We start from the raw sequence: 19,528 nt of genomic DNA on the forward strand, positions 1-19,528 counted from the left end.
TTCTCTAGCCAATATTTCTTTCTTTTTTTTTTTTTTTTTTTTGTGGTACGCGGGCCTCTCACTGTTGTGGCCTCTCCCGTTGCGGAGCACAGGCTCTGGACGTGCAGGCTCAGCGGCCATGGCTCACGGGCCCAGCCGCTCCGCGGCATGCGGGATCTTCCCGGACCGGGGCTCGAACCCGTTTCCCCTGCATTGGCAGGCGGACTCTCAACCACTGCGCCACCAGGGAAGCCCTCTAGCCAATATTTCTTGATTTCCATGCACAAATTTCCACTCTTTAGAGAATCCTCTTTATTTATTTATTTAAAAATAGTGTTGCTCCGTAATACTTAATTTTACTCATAGTATGTTTTACCTTTCCTACCTACCTCTTTCTTGTCCTGTGGATTTCTGGTGGGATGGTGATGAGGACTTAGATTCTTGGGGTGAAAAATAAATGTATATAGAGTATTTTTTAAAAATTAGGCCTTTTGTATCATTCTAACCCTAATCAACTCCAAAATATATTCCCCATGGGCAGTGGTTGAATATTGTTATCGCTAAATAGGTGTTAGAAAGTCAGATTTAGAGTCGTTAAAAGTCCTGCAAAAGATTTTAGGAAATCAGAAGGAGGCTTCTAAACCAGATTTCCTGACTTGAAGCTGTGTCCTCAGACCACCTACAAAAATTAATTGTTCACTAAAGACCTAAAAAGAGACCTTTTAACAATTTTATTGTAAAGATGAAAAGCATGGAAAGTAATGGCTAAGAACACATGTTCCATTTAATTTTTTGTCTTATAAGAAAATCAAAAAGCAAAATGGTATTTTACATAAGTAAATATGCTTTTGTTTTTCAATTGCATTATACTTAAAGCAGATAATTTGAGGACAAGCTAATTATTTTATAAATTTCCAGAAAATAATTTCTACTCAAAGACAGAATTTATCAGGTAGTAAAATGTGGGCACAAGCAGTAAGTAAACACTAAATGTGAGATTATGAGTTTTAAAAATTGTAATTTGTCAGCTAAAAATGTGGCTGGGAAGCTCTTCCAGTGTGTGTGAAATGAAAACTTAAAACACAAATGAAATAAAGGACCAAAATGGTCAGACAATTGTGTTCTCTAAAGTTTCACAGGGTATTTGGAGTAGCAATTCTTTACACTTAGCGAAATGCTCAGCTAGTTGAATGTGGAACCAGAAACATATAAAGGAATTTAAAGATCATTTCTTCAGCAATTTTCAAACTGTGGTCCATGAAACGTGCGGAAGGCTGGTTTCTACATCTTTCAGGTCTTCACTCTGAACAGTGTTCCTTTATCTGGCTCCCTAGCAAGATTTCCTTTGAAGAGAGCGTTTGATAGCTCAGCACATTTGAGAACTACTGATGGTTCTAATTCTTCACTTAGACGTGAGGAAAATAAAACCCAAAGAGGTTGGCTTGTATATGAATCTAACATTAATTGCCTTATTATATAGCAAGCCATTATCAACGTTACTGAAATTATATGCCAACAGCAGCTCTATGTGAAACTGACGCAGCAGGCCTCTTACTGAATTGCTACTTCTCACAGAACATGTTTATTTAAAAAGAAAAGAAAAAAAATACTTCCTTAGACTTCTTTTTTCGAAACTGCTTCCTGTGTTAGTCATTAATAGGTGTATCAAAACAACATATTCCCATAAATATCAAAGTAATTGGCACTTTATTTTTTAGCAAAGTAATTTTCCATTCAGCACAGATAGAGCAACTGGAAACACTATTTTACTGAAACGCTTAAAATGTTGAATTAATCGTTATGTAACAACCAAGTGAAAGCACTTATTTTTGACTAAGTGCTTTTAAGGTAAAATTGAACAATGCTCTATAGAACCTCCTTTTCAATGGTTTGTTCACATTATGCAGACACAGATAACACAGCTGAAGAGGAATTATACCATATATTCTTATTGTTTTATGAAAATTAATGGATAATCATTTATCTCCATTTTGAGGTAATATCCTTCTTTTCTCTTATCAAAAGAATATAGTGATACCTATGTGGATTAGCTACTTAAAGTGAGCCAATTAACAGGCTTCCATGAAGCTGGAGCTACAATTTATTTCATATGCTCATTTTTAAAGGAATATACATAAAATTTATACCCATTCAATTACCAAAACTTTAAAAAAAGTGATAGTCCACAAATACTGGCTCAGTTAGCAATGAAACTAAAATATTCATAGACTGCTTATTACCCTTCTGGAAAGAAAATTCTGGTAATATAGGCCAATAGCCACAAAAATTCTGAAACTCACTCTTGTGAATTTAGTCCGAGGAAATAATTTGAAAGGAGAAAAATACTTAGGTATTAAGTTATTCATTACATTATAATAGAGAGGTTTAAGTGAACTGAATGATCTTCTAGAGGGATATGGTTAAATAAATTCTTATAAAATAATTCATGGAAATTATTCTGTAGCCATTGTAGTAATTATTAAAGGTGCGGGGAACCTTTTCCAGTAACACAAAATGCTGTGCATGTTACAGACACGATGGAGCAGAGATGGGAATTTGCCTGGTGACTTTTCAGGAGAGATGTGTTTTAATGTATAAATAAGTCAAGTGGCATTCTTTTTACTGTATGGATGACAGGGTAGAGCTGACAAATAACTGAGCCTAAGTCTATGGTGCAGTGATTTTTTTTTCTGGTAATAAACTGTTTTCTTTAATTAATCTCTGATTCTCCTTGGATACATCATGCTATGTAGAAGGCCTGATAAACACTCTTCACTTGATTTCTTAATAGATAAGTTCATTCAACCAGAGTAGTTTGTTCTCAAATGAATAGAATCACCTCTAGACCAAGCTGTTGCCTGGGTATGACACAGCTTGTCCTGGACTTCCATGAATCAAGGAAAGGAGGAAAGACCATTTCCTCTGATGGGGCTCTACAGACAGAAAACGTTCATGGGGCATCTACGCTGAGGTACCTGCCTTACAGGAAGGCTTCAGGATTTGGCCTCACTGAGAAGAAAGCATCTGATGCACCCAGTACTTCCATATGCCGAAGTGACTATTTTTATCACAGCTGAGTCTTCCCTCAGAGACGCCAAGAGCTCCTAGACTAAGTGAGCACCATTACCTCCTCCACAGGTTGCTGAGCAAGGAAAGAAATCCGTCTCCCTCCATCGGTGGATGATAGGCTGATAGAAGATGAACTGGACTGTACTGTCTGCGGGCCCCGAGTCGCGGATCTGCAGGAGACAATGGCAAAGCAGAGGAACTAATGTGACAGAGGGGTGCCCTCTGGGCTCCTTGAAGCTTGGACAAGGACGTGTGGTAGTAATGATGGCCTCAGGCTGTGTCCAGGACAGCACTGGGAGAGAAGGGGCAATGGCAGTATCACCCATCTTACCATCTAACCAGCAAATGGTCCTGGCACAAACCATCACTATCATCACCTTCTCAGTTCTGTCGCCACAGAACAAGGAATGGCAACGTCTCAACTTGTGACGCTAGCAGGACTGTATCCCGAGCCACTTATTCCATTCCCTTACCCTCTTTTATTTCCAACCTCTCCGGTATGACAGGTAAAATTCTATGGATTTTTCAATGTAGGTTCAGAAATAGATAGCTTGTTCTAAGAAAATTATAAATGCAATACGCTGCAAAAAAATTAAAGGTACTGTCATTGATTAAGAGAAATAAAGAGTTAAAGAATTAAGTAGCCCTTCCCACTCAGAGACATACACTTGGAGTTTCCTGGCAATTTAGTGATTCACATATCTTAATATGCAAAGTTACCAATGGGAAGCTCGCTAAAATGCAAATTCGTGGGTTCCAGCCCAGAGGTCCAGGCAATTCAAATGTAGACAGTCCAAAAATCAAACTTTGAAAAACACCAACTTACATTATAAAAGCATTTACTTCAAATAAAACATGTGTTTATGGAAATTATAGCTCCTTTGTTTTTTAAAAGGGAGGAATGTGAGGCAATAATTCTTTAATAGTTTAAAAGTACAAGATTGAGGAAACAAACTCAACCTGAAAGAGAAGGAAAAGTATCCAGCAGGAACAACGCCTTGCTTTTACAAAGACAGAATGATGTCATACAACATTTAGACAGTTGGGCAAGGGCGAGGCTCAGGCTATTTATTATACTAAAGGAAGTTCCATGGACAACTCCAACTCCATCACAGCAATTAGAGAAGCAACAGTCAGCAGAGTCATGTGGCCTAAGTGTTTGTTAATGTTTTCAAGCCTTAGCACTGTTCCAACTGCCCTTTATCTAGAAGAAACTGATGGATTTGGGCTTCAGATTTTTTTTTAAAAAGATAGCCTTTTTTTTTTTTTTTTTTTTTGCTACTGAGTTTAAAAACTGGATTAAATACCTAGGGTGCAGACGGAAATAGGAACACCGAAGAAACAAGGAACAGGTGCTAAACCCTAGCTCAGTTTTTGGCATTTGGATAAGAATATGAAATGTTCCTCAGAAAATCTGGAAGCGCTGCAAAGGAGAAAGAAGAGAGAAAAGCTACAGAATATCTCATATTATGCTAGGATTCTGACCCACAGAGCATCCAGGTCTTTCCTAATTAGAATAAACAGTGATACAATTCCCTACTTTAAAGCAACAACAGCTGAAGCAATACAGTGTCTTTCACAAAAGGGGAGCATGGCCTACAGATTAATATTTTTCAGTCCTATGTGTCAGATACAGGATATCTAATTGCTTGCTTAGGGAGGTAGTATTAATCACATTCTTTGGAAAGCTTTTTTTTTTTTTTTTTTTTTTAAGCTCACAAAAGCCGATTGCTCTTTTGGGATGTGTGATTGTCATGCTGGAAAGCTATTAGAAGAGGACTCTCATTTGAACACAAGCTCCATTAAAAATAAAAAGACCAGATAATTTGTTTAGATCTGGAGAGACAGATTATTTTGCAGAGGTCCCTTTCGGGATGCTAGAAATTAAACTAAGTCCTAAGAAAGTGTGTGTGTGTTGGGGGTGGTGGTGCGGGAATCAAAATGAGGAGGATATAACATCCAAGTACTTGGAGAAACCTTGTTCTAGAATATCTACAGTGTCCGGGCTTATCTTTTGGCCTGCTTAAAGAGGCAAAAAATGGAACAGGTCCTTTTCTCAGCTCCCTGGGAATTACCAATAAAACTACCACATGCCCAAAGAGAAAGGCATGAATGTCCAGGAGTTTTAGCGTCAAGAGGGAGTGTTAGTAAATACCATGTTGAAGGAAAGAATACAAGCAGCTTAGAAAGAATATTGTTCTCAATGAGTTCAATGAAATGATGCATAATGACCACAAATGCAGAGACTCTATGCCTAGATTTGAAAAGAGACTGGAAAGAACACGGACATCTTATTTCAAACAGATGAAACCAATTATGGTGTATCCAAATCTCTGATCTCATAATCTTGCTTGGTTCCTTCCGCCCTGAAAGCACTCCTGCTTCTCCCTTCTCAATAGTTGCCTTCTTTTAATAAGAACAGCTACAACTACCACAACAACCAGTACTTACTACATTCCTACCGTGTGCAGGGAACATTTTATTTATATTAAATTGAATCTTAAAACTACTCTGCATTATCGTCCACATTTACATTACAATGAAAAAAGTGAGGCTCACAGGGGTTAAGTGACTAGCTCAAGGCAACACAGCAAGGAAACAGCAGAGCAGGGATTTGAATGCAGGTCTGCCTGTCTCTAAAGGTGCCATTCTAGGTACCAAGCAATCCTATCAGTGTTGTGAAGATACAGACATTTATCTTTAGTGGTATGCTTATAACTCTTCTCAGTATCTTCTTAATTTTCCATTTACATTTTAGAGTAGAAAAAATATTAAAAAAAAAAAAAAAGAAGAAGAAGAGGCTAACCGGATGCCTAACTTTGATGGCCTAAATTGTTGCTTACAGAGATGAACCACCGTGTTCCTTTTTCCTGGTTTTATTAATTCTGGGCTGCTGGGACTCTTTTTATCATTAGGTCTGGAGCTTCATAAACCCTAAATCCTCAAACATCAGATTTTGGTTCTCAAATGTACATTGAAAGCTTCAGTTTGACACATTAGAATTTGGTTTTAGGGAACTAAACCATCTGGCATATGTAATTTTGACCTCTTCAAGTTAATAAGGAAAAAGAACGTTCCAAACCAAGTTTTTCTTCCTATAATTATAATGGTTCAGTGTTTCTAACTCTATATAATAACTTCTCACATTGAAAGTAAAGCAGAAGACAAAACTGGTCACTTTCCATAAGCTGATCACGCTGTCATGGTAGAGCTGCAGGGCGTACAAATATGTGCTTGGATAACTGGTAAGTTTGAAGTCCACGTAAAATCAAAGGAATCAAGGAGAGATTTCAAACTCACAAAAGACATCAAGCACACATAGGCTCTTGCAGATGAAGCACTATGAAATGCCATACTTTTCCTTCTCAGTGGGGAAAAGGGTAACTTGTGAGCCTTGGGATGTTCGCCAACTAGGTTCCTTTCTCTTCCGAATGTCGTAGAAACTTTCGCCCCAGAAGGACTGGCAGGGCAGCGGGCAGGCAGGGTTCTCTCAACCCGCCTTGCCGGCAGTTAAGTTGCTGCTCTGGCATGAGGAGAGGTGGACAAAAGGGAGCTGTGGGCAGACCTACCACTGTGAGTCACTGAGCTGGGACCCCCGGACCCACAATGGTATTCAACTTGGTCACCTGCCCTTACGGCAGCCAGGGATGTCGTGACTTGGGAAGGCTTGGAAATGGTGGAAATAAATCAGTATGCCTGCTAGGGAGGGAATAAAATGGAAAAGAGGGGAACCTGTTTATTAAATGCCTCAGCCTCCTATATTTTAATTTGGGGCTGTTCTGGTGGCAGACGGTGATAGCAAATCCTCAAAAAACTGTAAAAATATTTTTAAATGCTTTTGTGGGCTTTGAAGAATATGCAACAGTAATCAGATCTTTCTTATTAGCATTTAGGTCGTTACAAATACTTAAAATTGATACAGTTGTTACTCTCTTGCCTTTCTCTTCCTTATTCTGTAAACTCCAGGAAGGCAAGTATCACTTATCTTGCTTATTGCTCTTTCTTCAGCATCATCTACAATGTTTAGCACGCAGTAGGTGTCCAAACAATTGAATAAATGAATGCATGAATGAAAAAAACCAAATGAATTATTTACTGACCACGGTCCTTTCAAGCACTTTTGGAATTGCAAACTATTATTTGTGACAAATTCTTGGAAGTGTTATCTTTTTATATACATCTTGCGGTTTTCTTGAAGATGTTAATAATCATTTCTTGTTGACAAAATTGATTATGTTGATAAATTTTATGAAAAGACGCAGTATTGTTACAACACAGCCCTCACCCAAAAGTACTTTTCACCCTCCTTTGAAGGTTATCTCTTTCGGCAGGATAGTGTATTGGAAAGGGCTTATAAAAATGCTAGTTATTATTGGAATAAAACATAGACTTCAATTTTCTACTGTGTTAACAGTTGGAAATGCTAAGATTAGAGGTTATTCAGTAAAAATAATGAAAAAAAAATTGGTAGCACCCAACTTTACTTTTACACTTCCTATAGAGTTTTCTAGTCCTCCTAAAATGCCAGACCTCAATATTGGAAGATACAGCAGTTCAGCTCATAGGCCCTTGGCTCAGGGTTGCATGAGAGATGTTGGTTATGGATTTACTGCCCAAAGCCCTTGCGTATGGCAGTAGATCAGGGATGCTTCTTTGGAAATAATGAGTGTAATGTTGGCTAAGGAACAAAGAGGTGGAAGCAATGTGTCAGGACGAAGATGCTAGGCAGGGCAAACTAGAGTCTACTGGATGTGTTACAGGGAAGAACAAAATCTGACTACATGTTGGATCTGTTTCTTTTACTTTAACCTTTGCTTCCCGTTGCTTTTGCTCACTAAAAGAATACTGCCTGTACATAATGGCCTGCCTCGGGGAACCCTGCCCCTCTGCCTGAATGTTAAACCAAAGTGCCTTTGTTCAGGGAAACATCCTGACCCTGTCTACCTGTGAATGGCTGCAAGAAAGAAGGAATTAACACATCCCCTCCCCGAGGCTGGCCATTCCAGGAGATATTTGCAAAACTTATGGCCTTTTTACTTTTCTTCCCCACCTCCTCCCCCTCTCTGTTCTATTAAACAAACTGGCATCCAGACCCCCGATAAGATGGCTCTTCAGAGACACTACTCTGCCATCTTCTCCGTCGGCCGGCTTTCCGAATAAAGTTGTATTCCTTGCCTCGGCACCTCGTCTCCCGATTTATTGGCCTGTTGTGTGGCAAAAAGAGTGAGCTTAGACTGGGTAAGAGAAGGACTGTCTCAGTGCTGCGATGCAGAAGGAGGGCAGAAAAGAAATGAGCAGAGTGGAGCCAGCGGGGCTAGGATTGGGCAGGGGTCTGCCTCTCTCAGCATCACAGAAAGGTGAGGGGTTGGTTCTCTGACTCTGTATCTTAAACCTAGCTGTTGCACTTGTAGAACAATGTGTGAAACCCAACAAGAAATGCAGGGTATTGTAATCAGCTCAGTCCTAAACTCTTGGAATCGATTAGCATAAAGGAGCATGTTTATTGGGGGAATGAAATCACTATTTATTACATGCTTCTTTTTTCCCTATAGTTAATTTAGACTTTTCCGCTCTAGAATGTCTGGCTTACAACAATGATTTTCCCTTTGTATGAACATAGGTTGACCAGTATGGGGTCCATCTAGAGACAGGCTGAGTGGCACGGTGAAATCAACTGGGAATTAAACATTTGCCAAAGCTCAGCCTCCACCAGAGAAAAGAATCGGTGATCTCAATCCTACCTGAGATTCACAGGATGCCCAAGTCTCACAAAGCGTGTGTTCATCACATTAGCTTGTAGCAAGCATCTATAGCTTTTACTATCCATTTTAATTTGGTACTTAATGATATGCACCACTATTTCAAAATTTCCTATTCAGTGTTTTATCTGTCAGATGGCATTATGGGCTAGGAGAGGGCAGATACCATATTTCGAAATCAATCTGCCCCACGCATGAAAGCATCTCCTGAAAGAAGAATATACATGGAAGTTCTATAAACTTACTTGATGAAGTGAACTCTCATAACTTTGCGTGTGTGATTTCTGTCCAGGGCCCCCTCCTATTGTGTCCCCTTTAATAAAAACAATTCTGGGGTGTGCTGAATTATGTACAGGGTAATGCTCCAGGCTGTCCAGAAAGAAATATGAAGGCATCATCTCTGCCTAATGCCCTAACTTTGAGAATAGAAACCACCAGCTTTCTATTCCCTAGAGTACTTAGGCAAAAATTGGGATAATGCCAATCTTCCTAACCAAATTCCCCAACTGTGGAAGTGTAATGCATTTAGAAAATTATCCTCTGTAGGAAATAACTGTTCTCTGATCACCAGTGCATGAATTGTGAATCAGTGTTCTTAGCTCTGAATACGCTGATGCTTTACTATTATGCTGTGTATTTCTGCTGCTTTGGTGGCTTAGGTACTCATTAATCACTTTTCTCTCCAGCTAATATGGCTTTCTTAAATTTTAAAAATGGGCACAAACTAAGTATGTATAAATATACCTTAGCTGCTTTCACAAGTAGAGCTAAGTTCAATGTTCGAATAAAGACTGGCCTATGACCAAAAAAACCCCTCTTCTAATCTGGGAAGGTCCTTATCTTTCACTGAGTCAGTAGCTTCAGAAAAGATGCACATGGCTTGGCAAGAGAAGAAGAGTATGCTAAGCCAGACAATCATCTAGCCAATAGCCAATCACCCATAACAATTAATGTGATTATAGGTGTCACAGCCAGGCTATGCCCACCTGTATGTGTCCTAGAGCTATACCTGCCAAACTGTTCCTGGGTACCACTTGTAAATCAATCAGCCTCTGACTGTCTTCAGAGAAGCAGTTTTCTGCCATTGTGTAGACAGAGTATCGTGATAAGTCTGACTGGAAGTTAAAACATTTGAAAAAGATGGAAAGGAAGTCACTTGGTCCTGTTTGCTTTTATACACACTATCTCATTCAATTCCTTACAAAGGCTCTATGGGGGGAGATTTTATTACCATTTTTCAAATGAGTAAATAGGCTCAAGGAGGTGAAACAACATACTCAAGGTCACACCCCCGGAAAGTAGGAGAATATACACAATTCTAGAGTGTTTATCCTTTTTACCCCTCTACACTAGCATTGCCAAAAATGTATAGCCAGTGTATGAAGTACAAATTTTTGGAAGACATGTTCCCGTAGGAGGTAAGATGAGCGTTTAGTCCATTTTTAAAGGCAGCCAGGAAAAGAGATTCCAAAAATAATTTTGGAACCAATCGTAATATATAAGAATTCTCACTGTGAGAAAATCTTCCTTACGTGCAAAAAAGTCTTTTCCTTTTAAATAAACAAAAATGGTACTTTGGCAATAAACTTCCAAGGAGATGTTGATAAATGACCATTCTGATCCCTATGTATTTCATTTAGAAGGGAAGTTGTTACTTAAATTAATGTATAATGCAAAAGAGATTATACTTTGAATGACACTGAAAACTGAATTACAAACTATGTGTGTAATTTCTAAGCACCTAAATCATGAAAGATGGCAAATAAGCAAATGGCAGTCTTTCATTTTCAGCTATTTCCTGGGGAAAATTAAGGGAGAAAATGTTGCTTTATTATAAATCACTGGCAAAAAAGGTAATTTTCTTCTTTTTCCCTGTATCTCCTTACATTATCTGGCTCATTTTCAAGTTTGAGTAAAAGTATTTAAAAATTATATAATCTATTTTAGAATAACTTTACATTTATTTGATCCTGATATTTTCTAATGAAACCTTAATCTCCTCTCATTTGCAACCTGAACCTAGGTCACCAGAGAGGATATAATGCAAAAGACAGTAAAATGATAGCTCAGCCTGTTTCTGAAAGAAGATACTTACAGGTGCTAAGAATCTAGAAAAGCATCAAAAAGTTCCTCAAAGTTCATTTTTCCTTTAATATGTACATTTATACATAGAAGAAAAAATACCCTCTTAGAAGCAACACAGAATACTAAAAAGAGTTTTGAGCCAGAAGCAGAGACATGATCTTTGGTCCCGGCTTGTCACTGGTGTGAGCTAGGGCACACCACTCAACTTCCCTCAGATTCAGTGTCCTTTCAGGAAGGATAAAGATGTCACATCTGTCCCACTTCAGCAACTGCCATGTGGTAAAAGTCCCTTATTCATCCAGCACTTGTCAGGCTTTTTACGGAGATATGAAGACAGATATGATTCTGCCCCTTCCCTTGAGGAACATGAAGAGGGGAGGTGTGATGGAAACTGGAATTTGAGGTCAAGTCATAGAATGCTTCTGAAAGGAGAAAGTCCTGAAGTACAAGTATGAGTTAGTGAAGAAAATGGGGGAAGAAAAGATAAGAGCATCGCAGACAGAGGACACAGCATTACGCAAAGGTAATGCGTTATGTGAGTGCAAGATGTTGGGGGACTTGCCAGTCATTCAGTTGACTGGAACAGAGAGGAAAAGTCAAAGCTGAGGTTGGAAAGGTAGACAGAATCCAGATTATTGAGAGTAACAGATGCTGGGCTATGGATTTGCATTTTAATCCCAAAGCAATGAGTGGAGGTGAGGGGCAACGCAGGAGCACGAATAGGGGAAACTCACTCCGGTTTTTGGAAAACTCACTCTGAAGGTAACATGGACAATGGGTCAGAGGCTGGGAAGCTAATTCAGAGCCCATCGCATTAGTTCAGGTGAGAAATTCAGAGACCTAACCTAAGACAGTGGTGGCAAGGATGGAGAAGAAAGAACAGTCTTCAGAGATGGTATGGAGGTAGAGCTGACAAAGTTTAATGTCTAACTAGGGGTGTATAGGAGAAGGGAATTGGTGTGAATCAGAGGCTTCTGATTTGGCTGGGTAAATAGTGTATTGTTCCACAAGATAAGAATTAAAGAAGATGAAGTAGGTTTCTGGGGCTAGACAAGTCCAATTTTGGACACACTGAGCTCACTGTACCTGTGGGTGATGTGCAGAAGGCAGCTGGACATATGAAATGCATTTGACAATTCTGTGAACTGTTCAAATATGGACGATATTACTTGAAATCCATTCTATATTTTCAGCATGTGTATTAACTCTAGAAAATTACTAGGGAAATTAGTAAAAGTGGTTTATTCTAAGGGCTTCAAGAAATTAAGGCATCTCTCATTCTTTTACTGTATTTGTTTGTTCAACTGAAATTATTTAACTACCTACCACATCACTTCTATTGGGAGCTATCTCTGATGGTTTGTGGCTTCTTGTTCACGGTCATGTAACTGGCATCTGGACTGGATTAAAGGGGCTACCATGCAGATGGAGACAGAGGACGGACTCTGGAACCCTTCTTCCATGCAGCCTCACTGCCTATCACATTTCCAACATGCATCCTTACTTCCAGCTGCCATGGGATCATCAAGCCTTAGCTTAAATCAAATGTCCTCTGGCTCCAGGTCCTATGATGAGAAATTTATGGAGTCCTGGACACATTACAAGTTCTACAGCTTTACAGCTGAAATCCTTCAGGTCCTTCTGACCTACTGAAGGCAAAAATATGCTTTATTTTTACTGGTATTCCCAAACGGTCTTCTAGTGTGTACATTTTTCCTACAGAACATGTATGTTGCTTCCAGCAATGTGTTTTATATTACCTTGAAGAGTAGGGAAGCTCTGACAGAAGGAAACAACTTGGTATTGCTGCCAGTAGAAGAGGGAAAAAAACCTTGCAACTGGAAGCATGATCAAGCCTATGGATCATTAATTAACCTTTCTCTTTGACAGCAGATACCTTATGTGAGTCAACGACTGTATCCTAAGTTGTTTTAAAAACAGTTTATATCCCTCAACTAATGATATGTTGGCTTTTTGAGTGGGGTCTTTTTATTAACTTATACACACACAAATATATATATATATATTTTTTCCTAGAACCTTAAAATTTTTGCATGTTCTTATAAAGTCTAGGATGTAGCTCAACATCCTTGAATTAAACATTTCCTGGATAACAAGCTTTCCAAATCTATGTCAAAACCTAAAGTCTCTCTCTCTTCAGGGGATTATAAGTAACACCAGTTCGGAGGTAGCTCGAAAACAAGGTACCTAAATGGGCTTACCTTGACAATGAAATCTGCTGTAAGTGGTCCAGCCATTCTCAGTATCTCTTTGTCTGGAAGTTTTTGGAAGTCCACACTAGAATTGTCCACAAGAAAGATGCCTGTAGAGCTGAGACTGTTTTCACCTTTAGCCCCCTGGAGGGTTTTGGTTTCCAGATCTACATAATCAAACACATGAAGAGGAGAGAAAGATGTTCCCAGGGCTACCACAGACCATATGCAAGCACATCTCATGCAAAAGAACTTTGTCAGGGAGAAGTATTATTCTTTATACGGCTGACATAATTGAAATGTGATAGAAACAAAATATATGGGCACCTCTGGATCACAGAGGAATTTATGCAGCAAATGAAGTTATTTTAAAACTCATTAGCCAAGCATTCAGGGCTCCCTGTCAAGAAATCTTTGATTCCCTGGATGACTTCCTTTGGGTACCTTACTTTACCACAGTCGTATTCTTTTGACTAAAACCATCTCCCATACATATCTTATTGATTTCAGGCTTTATGGCCCTCCGTCTAGAATACCCTGAAGTTTCCCTTTTGCTCTATGAGGCCCAGGGTGCCTCTCTGAGTTCCTTCAGCACTCATTGTGAGACTTGATATTCATTTTGTATTTATTTATACTTTCTGGTTACTTACTGAATTGTGCTATTGCTCAAAATAAAGAAACTATAGTGACTTAAGGACAGGGAACTAACTATCCTCTTTACTTCTCTTTCTTTTTAAAATCCTTTTTATTACTTCACTCAGTCTTATATACACATATGATATTTCACAAGAACTCAAGACGGAGAGAGGAACTTGATCCCTGGAGCACTCCGATCTGCATTTGCCCAATGACAAAGCCTAGGAAGCATCTTTTGTTTTAGGAAATCAGAGCATGTTGAGGATGAGGGTAATTATGATATATATATTTCAAAGTAGGTTAAGTTCTCATGTGACTGAGTATTTTAGAATAACTGCCTCCTGTGTGATGAAAGACGGACAGACTAAGTCTAACGATGGTTTGTAAAACTTGCACAAGGACCCTTGGTTTTGGCAGGGGTTCTTTAGCAGAAAGATGGGGTGCCTGGGTAGGGATCTGGGTCTCCTACCCACATCCAATCAGAATGACTCCCCTCTTATGTGTTTTCCAGATTGAGGTTTTGGGGTTAAGGACAATTTTAAGGTCTCTGGAGGCACTAAGGTACCTAATGTATTTGCACTAAATTATTCTAGATGTTGTCTACTTCAAGTTCTCTACTAGAAGGAATACCAACAGGTAGAAAATGCTGGTGTCCAATTAAATGCCCATGCCCCTCAGATGAAGTCCTGTAGCCTTTCTCTGGGAGTAGGTCTGGCTTTCCTCCCCTGTCCCAGGGCTGACAGGACCTCACAGAATAAAAGGCACATTGAGAGAACGCTGGAGTGGGAGAACCACAGTGGTTGTCATCAGAGGAAAGCAGCAGCATCTCTGTATCTCCTTCCTCTAGCCTTCACTCCTCGAGCTGCCTTCCATGTATTTGCACTCATTTGCGGAAGTATCTCCAGGACATTAAATTAACCTAGTTTTGGAGAACTCTTGGAGGTCTAAGCCTGAGCATCTGATTCAATTTTATCACCAGGCCTCCCAGAAGTACCTCCCAGGTACTTCTGATTAAAGATGAGCTGGACCCGGACAGATGGTCTACTCTTCTCGTTTGGCCGTCCTTAACTCTTGCTGAGGTTGGTCCCACACTGGGCCAGCTTCTGGGAGTGAAGGTAAAAGGGTTGCCAGACAAACAAGGCATCATTTATCTACACATTCATTTTGCTGAGTTATATTCCAAATACAAAAACAAAGTAGAAAAAGAAATAGAAACTTCCTTGGCTATACAAATGTTACCAACAGTGTGCCTTTTGAAGGAAAAAGCAGATTCCATTTTGCTTTTAGTCATTTATGACTATCACCTGACACTTTACCTATCAAATCCTTAGAGCAATTAAACCAAACAAGGCCAGTTCTTCAGCTTCTCCGTGATCACATAATTAGGAAGTCCGGGAGGCTAGACGAATTCATTTATAAAAGTGAATCCTCTTTACTAATTCATAATAATCATAAACTAAGTCTGGGAGGCTAGACTAATTCATTTACAAAAATGCATCTTCCTCTTACACCTCTTCCCTTGGGTTCTTTCTTTTGCAATGAGGAGTAAGTCGCCCACTTGGTGATGCATTAGTCTGGATGTTTTATTTTAGCCTCTCACTGCACAGAAAAATACTGTTTCTGACTGGGGTTGTTACACCAGCAGTTAATTCTGTCCAGTTCTTAAGAGGAAAAACAAATCATTTGAATGGTAACAGTGTACACACATATATCATCCTTTGACACATGAGCAATATATTTTGGGGGGATGTTCAGGGTTAGAAAAGCACTTGGATCCATATAACGTGGCTTCTCAGCATCTTTTGACCTCGCTTGAACTGTACTTTACTTATTCCTTTATGTCACATGAACTCTCAAAGCCCACCTTTCCCATGAAATGTACTTATTTTTATTTTTAGAAAGGCTTCTGTCAGCTATCTGAACTTTCACAGGCTCCAATTTATCTCCCTCCAGTTTGTCTTTTTGGAATGATTTCATTTATAATCCAATTGCCAAAAGATAATGCATGCTACCTAAATTGGCTTCTTAGGCATGTGTGTGGGAGGGAAGAGAGAGCAGAAGATGACAGATGGCTTTGGAGGAACCTAGGAAAAATCATAGCGGAGGAGATCAGAAATGCTCAAGGGACCAAGTGAAGTGAAGTCTTTCAGTGAAAGTGAATTTTGCAGAAAAAGCTAACATATCCTCTCCTACCCTTCCCTGGTTTATAGTCTATAATTTTCTGCTTGTAATTTACAGGTCTACATCTAAACAGCACTACATGGTAATAAAAAAAAGATGTGGCTGTGTACTGCTGGCTTGCCCTGACTGAAGATCAATTCTTGCACAAACTCTGGTGGGACCATGCTACCATTCGTTCTTTGGGGTTACGATTACCCTTCAATCTTGAATTCCAAAAGCTATCTTCAAGACGTTAGGGTCTTGCATTATCTTTACGACATGGGATGCTTAACTAGACCACATGGTTCTCTTCAAATGCCACAGCGTAAAGGCTGTTTGGAGTTTCTGTGTTCCCCTGAATTGATAAAGTAATGGAGCCTAAGAGTAGGAATTAAAAGAGAAAGAATGAAGGAGAGGGAGGGAAGGTTGAAAAGAAGAAAAAAGAAAGAGGTGAGGCAAGGAAAACATTGAGAATGACTGGAGAGGAAGAAGAGAGAGAATGAGAAATAATATTCACAAAATCATAAACATGTGATTAACTCATGAACACCCTATTGGAAACAATAATTTTGTATCTTTCAGGATGACTGGCTGGAGGTAATTACCACAGACGTCTCTGCTGTCTCCTAGGCAACCAAAAGATAAACAGAAGCATTCAAAATACCATATTATGATAGAAGATTAAGATTTGTATTTCTAAATCTTAATCTTTTCTGGAAACAAAAAGTAAATAATAATGATGTATATGTATAACTGATTCACTTTGTTACAAAGCAGAAACTAACACACCATTGTAAAGCAATTACACTCTAATAAAGATGTAATAAATAAATAAATAATAATGACTAAAATTCCCAATACCCAAAGGACAACAATGGAGTTTACTTACACAAGTGGTCAGGTCCTTTTAAGACAAGGCGAATATGTCTGCTTCCATAGGGAATAGCAACCACTGTGTCATCCACTAGAGAGAAATGAAGCAGAGTCTTAAAGCACATAATTTTATACAAAATTACTGATTATCTCCTATATAAATGCACTGATTTACATACACTCCCAAACAATAATCTTTCAAAAAAGTGTTTACAATGTGAACACCAATATGTGGGAATCAAGATTTCCACTTTCTTCAAAATAAAATATACTGAAAAAGCTGGTCACCGGCTAACTCATGGGGGATCTGGCCTTCGAAAAAACACATGAATTTTGATACATTAAAAATGAATCTGTTGGGCTTCCCTGGTGGCACAGTGGTTGAGAGTCCGTCTGCCGATGCAGGGGACACGGGTTCGTGCCCCGGTCCGGGAAGATCCCACACGCCGCAGAGCGGCTGGGCCCGTGAGCCATGGCCGCTGAGCCTGCACGTCCGGAGCCTGTGCTCCACAATGGGAGAGGCCACAACAGTGAGAGGACCACGTAACACACACACACACACACAAAAATTGAAACTGTTCATTTCTGATTTTAAAACCCAATCTTAAATCCTCAGATTTCTCTAGACTGGAGCAATTGTGTAGAATTACAAAAAGAAAATAACTTTTAATGCTCAAAGAAGGACTTTATTATAACAAAATCTGGATATCGCTCTAGCAAAGTAACTGTCTTGGATGAACAGGACAGTTAAGAATAGAAGACAACCTCTGGCCCTGCCAAGACCGCGTCCTGCCCGATTTCAGATACTCAGACTCCAACTTTACTTTCACCTATGTTGGTGGACCCAAAAGATGGGCATGTCTCAAATATTTGAGGGGGACTTTCAAGATGGTGGAGGAGTAAGATGTATAGAGATCACCTTCCTCCCGACAAATACATCAAAAATACATCTACATGTGGAACAACTCCCACAGAACACCTACTGAATGTGAGCAGAAGACCTCAGACTTCCCAAAAGGGTCTTGGTGCTCCGACCAGGTGTCAGCTCTGAGCCTCTGAGGTGGGAGAGCTGAGTTCAGGACATTGGACCACCAGAGACCTCCCAGCCCCATGTAATATCAATCAGTGAGAGCTCTCCCAGAGATCTCTGTCTCAATGCTAAGAACCAGCTCCACTCAATGACCAGCAAGCTCCAGGGCTGGACACCCCATGCCAAACAACTAGCAAGACAGGAACACAACCACATCCATTAGCAGAGAGGCTGCCTAAAATCATACTAAGTTCACAGACACCCCAAAACACACCACTGGACACGGTCCTGCCCATCAGAAAGGCAAGATCCAGCCTCATTCACTGGAACACAGGCACCAGTCCCCTCCACCAGGAAGCCTACACAACCCACTGAACCAACCTTACCCACTGGGGGCAGACACCCAAAACAACGGGAATTATGAACCTGCAGCCTGCAAAAAGGAGACTCCAAACACAGTAAGTTGAGCAAACTAAGAAGACAGAGAAATACACAGCAGATGAAGGAGCAAGGTAAAAACCCACCAGAGCAAACAAATGAAAAGGAAATAGTCTACCTGAAAGAGAATTCAGAGTAATGATAGTAAAGATGATTCAAAATCTTGGAAACAGAATGGAGAAAATACAAGAAATGTTTAACAAGGACCTAGAAGAACTAAAGAGCAAACAAACAACGATGAACAACACAATAAATGAAATTAAAAATTCTCTAGAAGGAATCAAGAGCAGAATAACTAAGGCAGAAGAACTAATAAGTGACCTGGAAGATAAAGAGTGGAAATAACAACCACAGAGCAGAATAAAGAAAAAACAATGAAAAGGCTTGAGGGTAGTCTCAGAGACCTCTGGGACAACACTAAACATACCAACATTCGAATTATAGGGGTCCTAGAGAAGAAGTGAAAAAGAAAGCGTCAGAGAAAATATTTGAAGAGATTATAGTTGAAAACTTCCCTAACACAGGAAAGGAAATAGCCAATCAAGTCCAGGAAGCACAGAGAATCCCATACAGGATAAATCCAAGGAGAAACACGCCAAGACACATATTAATCAAACTATCAAAAATTAAATTAAGAAAAAATATTAAAAGCAGCAAGGGAAAAGCAACAAATAACATACAAGGGAATCTAAGGGGATTCAGCTTAACAGCTGATCATTCAGCAGAAACTCTGCAAGCCAGAAGGGAGTGGAAAGACGTATTAAAAGTGATGAAAGGGAAGAACCTACAACCAAGGTTACTCTACCCAGCGAGGATCTCATTCAGATTCGACGGAGAAATTAAAACTTTTACAGACAAGAGAAAGCTCAGAGAATTCAGCACCACCAAACCAGCTTTACAACAAATGCTAAATGAACTTCTCTAGGCAGGAAACACAGGAGTGGGAAAAGACCTACAACACAAACCCAAACAAATAGAAAAATGGTAATAGGAACATATCGATAATTACCTTAAATGTAAATGGATTAAATGCTCCAACCAAAAGACACAGACTGGCTGAATAGATATAAAAACAAGACCTGTATATATGCTGTCTACAAGAGACCCACTGCAGACCCAGGGACACATGCAGACTGAAAGTGAGGGGATGGAAGAAGATATTCCATGCAAATGGAAAATGAAAGAAAACTGGAGCAGCAATTCCCATATCAAACAAAATAGACTTTAAAATAAAGACTATTACAAGAGACAAAGAAGGGCATGACATAATCATCAAGGGAACAACC

The 19,528-nt window shown here is 39.5% G+C and overlaps 1 protein-coding gene across 7 annotated transcripts in view; it reads right to left on the reverse strand.

Annotated features, from left to right (window-relative positions):
* ADAMTSL1 (ADAMTS like 1) overlaps positions 1-19,528 on the reverse strand; it is a 755,614-nt gene that overhangs the window by 277,465 nt on the left and 458,621 nt on the right. For all 7 annotated transcript variants that reach the window (XM_029201839.1, XM_029201841.1, XM_029201844.1 and 4 more), the window contains exons 6-8: positions 16,791-16,865; positions 13,115-13,272; positions 3,107-3,218 (exon numbers count right to left, since the gene is read on the reverse strand). In XM_029201839.1, the coding sequence (XP_029057672.1) occupies positions 3,107-3,218; positions 13,115-13,272; positions 16,791-16,865 (345 nt within the window). The remainder of the gene's footprint in view (positions 1-3,106; positions 3,219-13,114; positions 13,273-16,790; positions 16,866-19,528) is intronic.

Source organism: Monodon monoceros, unplaced genomic scaffold (assembly GCF_005190385.1).
Source record: "Monodon monoceros isolate NGI ecotype Baffin Bay Population unplaced genomic scaffold, NGI_Narwhal_1 Super_Scaffold_5, whole genome shotgun sequence".
Lineage (NCBI taxonomy): Eukaryota > Metazoa > Chordata > Mammalia > Artiodactyla > Monodontidae > Monodon > Monodon monoceros.